The 10,355-nt window shown below is 35.3% G+C and overlaps 2 protein-coding genes across 6 annotated transcripts; one reads left to right on the top strand and one right to left on the bottom strand.

Annotated features, from left to right (window-relative positions):
- The first annotated feature begins 4,772 nt into the window (after positions 1–4,772).
- LOC149486196 (uncharacterized) lies at positions 4,773–9,423 on the top strand. 5 transcript variants are annotated; one of them, XM_089699569.1, is made up of 6 exons: positions 4,773–5,112; positions 5,819–5,901; positions 6,839–6,940; positions 7,589–7,761; positions 8,743–8,807; positions 9,296–9,423. In XM_089699569.1, exons 1-4 carry the CDS (start codon positions 5,007–5,009, stop codon positions 7,634–7,636), a joined length of 339 nt encoding a protein of 112 aa, XP_089555695.1. In that variant the 5' UTR covers positions 4,773–5,006; the 3' UTR covers positions 7,637–7,761; positions 8,743–8,807; positions 9,296–9,423. The 5 variants fall into 5 exon arrangements, with proteins under 5 accessions (XP_089555695.1, XP_089555697.1, XP_089555696.1 ...); XM_089699571.1 differs by having other exon boundaries at positions 6,839–7,020; XM_089699570.1 differs by having other exon boundaries at positions 4,775–5,112; positions 6,839–7,020; positions 7,600–7,761.
- Positions 8,500–9,757, bottom strand: LOC149486195 (uncharacterized). The gene has a single exon (XM_089699559.1). The coding sequence runs from the start codon at positions 9,656–9,658 to the stop codon at positions 8,513–8,515; it is 1,146 nt and encodes a 381-aa protein (XP_089555685.1). The 5' UTR covers positions 9,659–9,757; the 3' UTR covers positions 8,500–8,512.
- Between the last annotated feature and the right edge of the window lie 598 nt (positions 9,758–10,355).

Genomic DNA, 10,355 nt, shown 5'->3' with positions numbered 1-10,355 from the left:
CAAGGGCTTCGTTATAATTTAACTGGATTCATTTTACTATACTAGTGTAGGTCAAGCTCTGGTCAGTAATGTCACTTACGATATTGTTCGTGTAAATTTATATTTTCGACGGCAACAGTAAAATCTTGTTGCGCTAATATTCGTGTTATTTGTTTTGTATACTGAACATTTGTAATAATCTATTATTTGGTTATTCGATTGTTTAACAGTAACGTACATTTTATTGTTATAACTATTACTGTTTATTCGAATAGTTTACTTAAGTATTATTTGATGATTATTATAGTATGTTTTATGAAATACAGGACATTTTAGTAAATGAAACAACTTTGGATTGTTTCACAAAACACAATTATTATTATCATAGAAAATAGACACTGCACTGAAAACACGACTATTACACATGATTACACAGTCATGAAAATTATACTATGGTCCTTTTACAGTTAAAAATGTAATCAGAATCCCCATCAGAACCTCACAGAAGGCGAATCCGCCGTGACCAGTCAGTACTTGTGTGGTGTGGTGTGTGATGTCTTTTTCGCGACTACCTTGTATACAGCAGCAGCGCTTAGGAAAAAGGGCTTCGCGACTCCGGCCGTTCTTCCTACATCGTATCTCCTGTCCCATTCGCTGATCGTATCCTGTCCCAAAATACACTTGACGAATGAAACAGGACACAGATCGTAATCCGGTTTCCGGAAAGGGCGGCTCCGACTCGACGGCCGCAATCTTGCTGCCGTTCCTATAGACCCTGAAGACGTGGCTGTTCACCACGTCGGCATAGGCATCTATCAAGCCAAACCCCAGCTCTACTTGCTCTGCCATATGTGGGTCCGTATCGCGGGTGCCATTCGTTCCATCTCCCTGTCCCTCAACACCGCCGGGTGCGACACACCCCTCTTGATCTCATAAAGCGTCGAAGCTTCGAGTATCCTGAGGTCAAGAGGGAGAATCCCAGCCAACAGCATCGCAGAGTTCAGGGAGACAGTCCGATATGCTCTGCAGATCTTCTGGGCAAAACCCCGTTGTACGGTGTTAAGCCTCTTTTGGACCCCCATCTTTTCCGCTTTGGGTGCCCACGCTGCTGATGCATACAATATAGTCGGTTATATAACTGCGATATATATAGTCTTAACTACTTGGGGGTTAAGCCCCCTTACTTTAGCTGCTCTTGCTAATAGCTTATAAGGGGCGATTGCAAACGCTCCCGACATGGGCGTTGAATGTCAGGCCGCCATCAATAGTAAGGCCCAGTATCTTAATACTTTCGAAATATTGGATGTCCACACTCCCCATTACAAGTCGTGGCCTGTCAAATTTTAATTTTCGTGTCGAGAGCAGGGCACATGTCTTGTGTGGCGCGAATTTTAGTTTATTTCTGACACCCCATTCGTCAATTTTCCTCAATGTGCAGTTTGCCTTCGTCTCTACTTCTAAAGCAGTATCTCCATCAAACACTAGCACAATGTCGTCGGCAAAAGCCTGACAAAACACATCCATCTCCCACAAGAGGTCCCACAGGAGCGGCCCACCTATGGAACCCTGCACGCGCCCCTTGTTGGTCTCTCTACTCACTTCCACACCCGCATACCTAACTTTCACACCTCTTCCACTCAGGTATCTACTGATCATCCGCCTTACGTTCCCCGGACACCCAACTTCAGCCAACCGCACCTTTATGGCTGGCCACCAGGCGCTGTCGAAGGCTCCCTCTATGTCTAGAGATACCACAACAGAAATCTTCTTCTCCTCCCCCTTATTTCTGATGTGGCTACCTAGTCTATAGAGGGCGTCCTCGGTGCTCCTCTGTGGCATGAAGCCATACTGATGGGGGCTTATTTTGGGCAGCAGGTAGAACCTGAGTCGGACGACCAGCATCTAATAAAGATGAAGATGAAGGTTTCGATGTGGTCTATTCTGATGCCTGCCTCGTTTATCTATCAAACTTTCATCTCTTTTAATTTTTTCTAAGGCTGTGTAAATCATTTGCTCAGTAATAGAAAGAGTGTTTAAAAAAATAATGTAGAAAACTTTTTACCTGAATAATATCGTAACAATGTTTACTGTCAAATCATATTGATATTATTTTTCGTAAAGATCTAAAACCATATTATTCGTTTCAAATACATTTTAATGTTATTTTATGGAATAAACGCGTAGTTTTTTATATCTTCGTAAATAAAGATAGAAAAATTCTGAAAAAAATTTACATGGTGTATTTTAACTTCTAGATGCCGAAAAACGCATAACATGAAGAACCCCGTAATAGGTCATTAGTCATTACCGGATTATTCGCGGGGGGCGTCGTTATGTACTTTAATATGTCAATTGTCATATGTCACCATATGTCAAAATATCAGCTGTTTTGTCCTCAGAGCAGATTTTTTTTTTTTTTTTTAATATTTAATGGCCTGGTTACTAGACCTTTAAGCCAATTCTTATTTTTTTTTTTATCAATAATGTTCGAGATATTTTTCATTCCCTTTAGGCCAGTAGAAATCGACACTAAAAAACCCTAAATTTGCAAAGCACGATGTAGATTTGAATTTTTGGTATGTTGTTTGGATCAGTTAGGGTGATGTAAATCCCAATTTGCAACTTCGAAAAAGTTGTGCTCGCTGCGCACCACGTGATAAACTGCGAAAATTTTGGACTTTTTTCACTTTTTGCTCTAAAAGTCATAAACTATGCGTTTCCGACAAGTATGATTCAGTACATAAATTAAGGTTATTAAATTTGCAACAATTTAAGCCTAACCGCAGCTCTCTAAACCTTATAACGACTAAACTGTGGCCATTCGAAGATGGTTCATTTTTCCGGAAATATTGAAATTTTTAGTTTTGCTCCCGTTTGAAGCAAAATATTGGCAAAAACCGCTCGTTCTATGAGAAGTTCGTAAAATAAAGTTGTAGTGCATTTAATTTTCTTTCATAAGAGCATAGAACAAAGTCTGTGAGACAAATAGTTCACTCACAATATCTGAAAAACAAAAAGAAGGTAGAAATAGATTTTTAAAGAATTGAAACTGAGGGCATATAAAATCATAAAAAGGATAATACTTTTTCATTTGCAGGATAGGTAATTAACAAAATTACAAAGATAATTAAATTTGCAACAATTTAAGCCTAACCGCAAGTCTCTAAACCTTATAACAACTAAGCTGTGGCCTTTCAAAGATAGTCAGTTTTTCCCGAAATTTTCAAATTTTTAGTTTTGCTCCCGTTTGAACCAAAATATTGGCAAAACCGCTCGTTCTATGAGAAGGTCATAAAATAAGTTGTAGAAAATTTAATTTTGTTAATTACCTATCCTGCAAATGAAAAAGTATTATCCTTTTTATGATTTTATATGCCCTCAGTTTCAATTCTTTAAAAATCTATTTCTACCTTCTTTTTGTTTTTCAGATATTGTGAGTGAACTATTTGTCTCACAGACTTTGTTCTATGCTCTAATGAAAGAAAATTAAATGCACTACAACTTTATTATACGACTTTCTCATAGAACGAGCGGTTTTTGCCAATATTTTGGTTCAAACGGGAGCAAAACTAAAAATTTGAAATTTTCGGGAAAAACTGACTATCTTTGAAAGGCCACAGCTTAGTTGTTATAAGGTTTAGAGAGCTGCGGTTTGGCTTAAATTGTTGCAAATTTAATTAGCTTTGTAATTTTGTTAATTACCTATACTGCAAATGAAAAAGTATTATCCTTTTTATGATTTTATATGCCCTCAGTTTAAATTCTTTAAAAATCTATTTCTACCTTCTTTTTGTTTTTCAGATATTGTGAGTGAACTATTTGTCTCACAGACTTTGTTCTATGCTCTAATGAAAGAAAATTAAATGTACTACAACTTTATTATACGACCTTCTCATAGAACGAGCGGTTTTTGCCAATATTTTGCTTCAAACGGGAGCAAAACTAAAAATTTCAATATTTCGGGAAAAATGAACCATCTTCGAATGGCCACAGTTTAGTCGCTATAAGATTTAGAGAGCTTTAATTAGGCTTAAATTGTTGCAAATTTAATAACCTTAATTTATGTACTGAATGATACTTGTCGGAAACGCATAGTTTATGACTTTTAGAGCAAAAAGTGAAAAAAGTCCAAAATTTTCGCAGTTTATTATTTGCGTATAATCTTTTTTCCTACTTTCCCAAATTTTGTAATTTTGTTAATTACCTATCCTGCAAATGAAAAAGTATTATTCTTTTTATGATTTTATATGCTCTCAGTTTCAATTCTTTAAAAATCTATTTCTACCTTCTTTTTGTTTTTCAGATATTGTGTGTGAAATATTTGTCTCACAGACTTTGTTCTATGCTCTTATGAAAGAAAATTAAATGCACTACAACTTTATTATACGAACTTCTCATAGAACGAGCGGTTTTTGCCAATATTTTGCTTCAAACGGGAGCAAAACTAAAAATTTCAATATTTCCGGAAAAATGAACCATCTTCGAATGGCCACAGTTTAGTCGTTATAAGGTTTAGAGAGCTGCGGTTAGGCTTAAATTGTTGCAAATTTAATAACCTTAATTTATGTACTGAATCATACTTGTCGGAAACGCATAGTTTATGACTTTTAGAGCAAAAAGTGAAAAAAGTCCAAAATTTTCGCAGTTTATCACGTGGTGCGCAGCGAGCACAACTTTTTCGAAGTTGCAAATTGGGATTTACATCACCCTAACTGATCCAAACAACATACCAAAAATTCAAATCTACATCGTGCTTTGCGAATTTAATGTTAATTTCCACTGGCCTACTTGTTCGTAATCAAATCGCTCCGACAGTGCCTTTAATGTATCTGTACAACGCCCTATAACACTTCTTGTTTTTCAATAAATCACTCAACTGGCGGCGGGAGGAATCACATAAGTGCTCTACTATTTCACTTGCCAATATTAGTCTATGAAATATGAACATATGGTTTTGACAGTTGAAAAAAATATGGTTCATATCGGCGATCCTCTCATTACAAAAAGTGCATATATTGCTATTAATTATGTTCAGTCTTGCAAGGTGTGCGGGTGTTTTATTGTGGCCAAATCTTAATCTATTAATTGTGGTGATAAACTCACGACTAGCTATATCCAGCTCATCATACCAAGGTCTTCTCTGTAAATCCTCTTGAATATTTCCATACCATTTTCCTTTAAATTTCTGATCCTCCTTCCAGAATTCTAACCATATATTATTTATCGAAACATTTACATCATAATAATAATCAGTCATAGGAACGTGTACCACATTTCTGACGTCAATAGCATTGACCCCTACATAAGCAGTTTTGTCCGCTATTTCGTTGCCCAAAATACCTTTATGTGAGGGAACCCACATAAAGGCAACTGTAGCTCCTTTATTATGTAACCGCCATACAAAATCCTTAATAAAATAGATAATATAATTAGTTTTAAAATTAAGATTTACAAGTTTCAGACTATTTATAAGACTTAAAGAATCTGTTAAGATTAGAAAATATTTACAATTATTTACACAACTAATCAATCTTAAAGCTTCAAAAACTGCATATGCCTCTGCTGTATAAATAGAGCACTGTTGATGTAGAACAAAGCTTTGAGCAGTACCCCTTTGGGGATCATACACTGCACTTCTCACATAACCTGTACCTTTACTACCATCAGTGTAGACTGTATAATAGTTTTGGTTCTCTTCTAAGAATGCTAGAAAATCAGAATTGTTATCAATTGTCCTAGATAAAATTGACATTGGATGTATAATACTATTGAATGAATGAGTGTAACATGACCAGTGAGATTGTTTTTTGATACTTGAACATTGAGATTTTATTTCCAGGAAAATATGGCACAAAGTTGGACATATACCTTTTAGCAGATCATTTGGTGAAGTCAGTGGACCATCTATGCTTATTAAATGAGGTGAGGTGATTTTATTTATAATAAGGAGATTATTTGATGATAGTAGTTTTATACAATATCTTTTTGCAAGTTTGATTCGTCTCAATAACAGAGGCATAATATTTGTTTCAACTTCCATGGCCCTTATGGGAGTCGAACACATTGCCCCTGATATGATCCTCAAAGCTTTGTTCTGTATTATATCCAGTTTATGAGTATGAGTGCTATTTAAATATGCCAAGGAACTATAATCAAAATGACTTCTGACTATGGATTTATATAAAATTGAAAGTATTTTGGGATCAGCACCCCATGCTACACCTGCTAGACATCTCAAAATGTTAACACCATTTAATGCATTTCTAGATATATGTTTAATATGTTCTTCAAATGAAAGCTTGTGATCAATTACGATACCTAAGAATTTGTGGGACATTACTCTTGGAATAATTTCACCATTAAAAACAACATTGATTAGTGGTGAATCCTTACCAAATATCATTACACTACTTTTAGCAACATTTATTTTTAAATTTAATTTGTGGTGATAGTAGTTACTCAACTGCCTTAGAGCAATGTTAACATTACTAATGGCTACGGTTAAATTCACATCTGAACTGTACAATGCTAAATCATCTGCAAACTGAAGTATATTTACATTTTTAGTATTTACATATTTACATATCTCACAAGTATACAAATTATATAATAAGGGTGATAAAGTTGCACCCTGCATAGTACCCTTTGAGACAGTTTTGGGTCCATGTAAGATATTGTTATGCTTAACATATAATATTCTATTACTAAGAAAATCATAAATCCATTTACACAATTGTCCAGGTACACCTGCATTGCTTAAAACCTTGACCAGTATGCCAGGATCTACATTATCAAATGCACCTTGCACATCTAGAAATACACAAACTGTGTGTAATCTCTTGTCTTTTGCATTTTTCAGATCACTTATAAGAGAAACGAAACTGTCAGCACAACTTCGTCCTCTGCGGAATCCATATTGAACATAAGGGATAACACTGTTCGATTCTGCATACCAATCAAGGCGAGTTTTCACCATATTTTCAAATATCTTTCCAAGACATGACGACAGTGAAATTGGACGATAGGAACTAGCCTGTTCAGGTGGTTTATCTTTTTTAAGTATAGGTAGAACACATTGAGTTTTCCATGAACTTGGTATTAACTTTTTATGCCAAAGATTATTAAGAACATTCAAAAATAAATTTTGTATTGATTCAGGTAGATGTTTAATCAATAAATATGGAAAACCGTCTAAACCAGGACTAGTATTTCTCCTAGATTGTAAACTCATTAGGAATTCAGACCATGTAAAAGGATCCAATAAAAACCGTGATTGCGGATTTTCATTATTAATATTAAAATAATTGTCTAATTGAACCCGGTCAGTCAAATTGGTGCTATCTGATAGTCTATCCAGTAGTGGTTGCACAAATTCATCTTTATATGACTTATTACTAATTCTGATATTCTTAAATCTTTTAATCAGATTCCAGATTTGACTGATGGGAGTAGTTCTATTGAAACTGTTACAGAAACTATTCCAGCTAATTCTTTTTTGCTCCTTGATAGTCCTTTTTTTTTAAAGCATCTAATTTTTTATAGTTAATGTAATTATTAATGGTTGGATCATTTCTGTACAATTTCAATGCTTCATAAGATTTAATAACAGATTGTTCACAGATGCTGTTCCACCAGGGAGCTGGTGGCCTACTCCTGAAGTTGGTCCTGGTGAATCTAGGAATTACAATTTCTTTGAGTTTATCAAGCCGATTACAGAACTCCTCATAAGATTTCATCGGGTTCTCTGCACTGACTATCATGTCCTGGAAGACTGAATATGAGGTTTCTGCATAATGAGTCCAATCAGTTTTGTTATATAAAAATTTGTCAACATGTTTATTGATTGTGTATCTTTCAATGCACATTGTGATGGTTGGGTAATGATAACTACCCATAGGATCATCATACACAGACCACTCACAAAGTGGGGTCAATTCGGGGCTAATAAAACTGACATCTATTGCTGAAGGATTGCGTGTAGGATAATTTACAGTAGTGAAGCTACCATTATTCAAAATACATAAATCATATTCATCAATTATATCATACAAGTTTTGACCACGAGCTTTAGTAGATAGACATCCAAAAGCAATATGATGTGCATTGAAATCACCACTCACAAAAAGAGGTTTTGGTAAATCTCTTATAATATTGCGCAATCTATTCATTCTTATATGTCCGCTTGAGGGAGGGCAATACACACAAAGAATAGATAGTGTAGTATTTTCTGTATATAAACTTATTGCTATATTTTGTATATCTTCATAAAAAGAGGTATTTAAAACGTTGTATTTCAAATGTTCCTTAACTAATATTCCCACACCATTACGAGCATTTTTAGAATTTCTGTTGTAAAAATTGTAATTAGGAATATGAAATGATTGATGATCTTTCAACCATGTCTCATTTAATAAACATATATCAATATCTTTTTCATTTAAAAATTTTGTAAGAAGAGGTTTTTTGTGATTTGCACCTTGGACATTGAATTGCTCAATACGTAAAGAGGGAGTTCTATTAGTTTGTGTATCCATTATGTTGACAAATTTTTAATGAGGACATCTTTAATTAATGAAGAAGTAATTGGTTCGTTATCACTTTTATTGCCTATTTGGACCAGTGTGTGTACCAGGGCCATAAGTACATCACTGTTTCCAATGATTTGTGATTTTATATCGTGAATATTTACATTCTTTAATACAGGTTTAATATTTACAGACTTATTTACAGGTTTTTGTACAATATTTACATTTTTATTTACAGGGATGCCATGTGATGGCAGAGAAGGGAAGTCAGTACTTTCTTTTGTCTTAGCAACACTAGCATAGGTAATTTTATTTTTCTTCTCTAATATTTTATTCATTTTAATGGGACATACTTTAGAAATAGCTAAATGAGGTCCACTGCAATTCACACAGCAAATCTCATCTGGTCTATTGCATTCTTTATATGAGTGATCACCTGAACAGATTGAACACCGCTGTTTACCATTACATATATTAGCAGAATGATTAAATTTAAAACATTTGTAACATTGTTGAAGAGGAGGAATATAATCAAAAACTCTATATGAGAATAAATCATATTGTACGTTCTCCGGTAAGGAATTTGTCAGAAATGTGATACTGACAGTTTGTGTTCCTACTAACTCATGTCCTACTTTTTTCATAAATCGCCTAACTGCAATTATTTCATATACTGAGGTTAACTTTGTAAACAATTCTTTATTTGATAGATTAGTTGGTACAAATCTGATTATACCAGTCTTTTCTATTTGTGCTGCTGGAATGTATGCTTTTATGTTGTATTTTTCCAGGAAGTTGCCGTGGTTGAGAAAATTATTAGCTGTATTGTGCTGGTTGAAGATCACAACTATTTTATTCGCGCTAATACGCCTCAGTGCCGTCACACCTTTAATATTACTAAATATATGATTTAAATAGACTGGACTTTTATTTCCTATTCTTTCTTCTTTGTTTTTACTTTCCACAAATACTTTGAATTGCATGTTTATGTTACTGTCCGGATAGAGTCTTTTATAATTTGGTTTACGGAAAGGTAGAAAAGAGGAGTCACTCTCACCACCGCCGCCAGTACCCGAAACATCTCGATCTTCTGGATGTCGTGGTCTCTTCTTAGATTTGGGCGGGTTATCGCCGCCCCCCTCATTTCCATCCATTTTTTATGAATACGTTATATTAATGTTCTAATTTTTAACTTATTTACACTTATTTATTTAGAAATTGTATTTAATTTAATTTTAATTTCAAAACTATGAACCGCGCTTTTTCAAATTCCCGCCAGAATCCCCTCAGAGCAGAGGTTTTGTCTGTGTTGCCACATGTGTACTTGCGTTGCACGCAAAGACAAGACTTTTTATGGTGGGTTCAGACGCTTTCTGCCAAAGTGACATTCAACGAGAACAACTTGAGCACAAGCACGGGCACAAGCATGTGGGCTGCTTATCAGGCTACTTGCCGGGTTGCTTGCCAAGCTGCTTTCCACGCGTCTGAACGTACCATTATTAACTATTAACTAGACCACATAGGAACCAATCAGAACATTAGTTTATTATGTATTATGCAGCTTCTAGTAAGACAAAAATAATGCATTACAACATGTCACGCCGCCGTGTTGACCGCCTCCTTGGTACAGTGGTTGACGCGTGAGCGTAGAACCGAGAGGTCCTGGGTTCGATTCCCGGTGGAGACGAAGAAAAAAAATGTCTCGGTCTGGCAGGACACAGAAGGCTGATCACCTACTTGTCCCTAAAATCGATCAGTGAAACAGATGTATGAATAATGCATCTGCCCCTTACCAAGCCCTTACCCCACTACGGGGACACGGGACTTCACAACATGTCAAATTATTTGTGG

The sequence above is a fragment of the Colias philodice genome, chromosome 9 (genome assembly GCF_061535455.1).
Source record: "Colias philodice isolate Cphi_HAF_F1 chromosome 9, ilColPhil1 Martin Lab GWU primary, whole genome shotgun sequence".
NCBI classification, from domain to species: Eukaryota; Metazoa; Arthropoda; class Insecta; order Lepidoptera; family Pieridae; genus Colias; species Colias philodice.
Note: the sequence above shows the minus strand (reverse complement) of the source record. Positions and strands in the feature narration are given on the sequence as shown.

Coding starts and splice junctions, on each gene's coding strand:
- LOC149486196 (XM_089699567.1), top strand. CDS start 5,007: ATGTTCAGTCTTGCAAGGTGTGCGGGTGTTTTATTGTGGCCAAATCTT. Junction 5,113..5,818: donor ATCCAGCTCATCATACCAAG/GTCTTCTCTGTA, acceptor TTTTATTTCCAG/GAAAATATGGCACAAAGTTG. Junction 6,941..7,599: donor GATTCTGCATACCAATCAAG/GCGAGTTTTCAC, acceptor GATTGTTCACAG/ATGCTGTTCCACCAGGGAGC.
- LOC149486195 (XM_089699559.1), bottom strand. CDS start 9,658: ATGGATGGAAATGAGGGGGGCGGCGATAACCCGCCCAAATCTAAGAAG.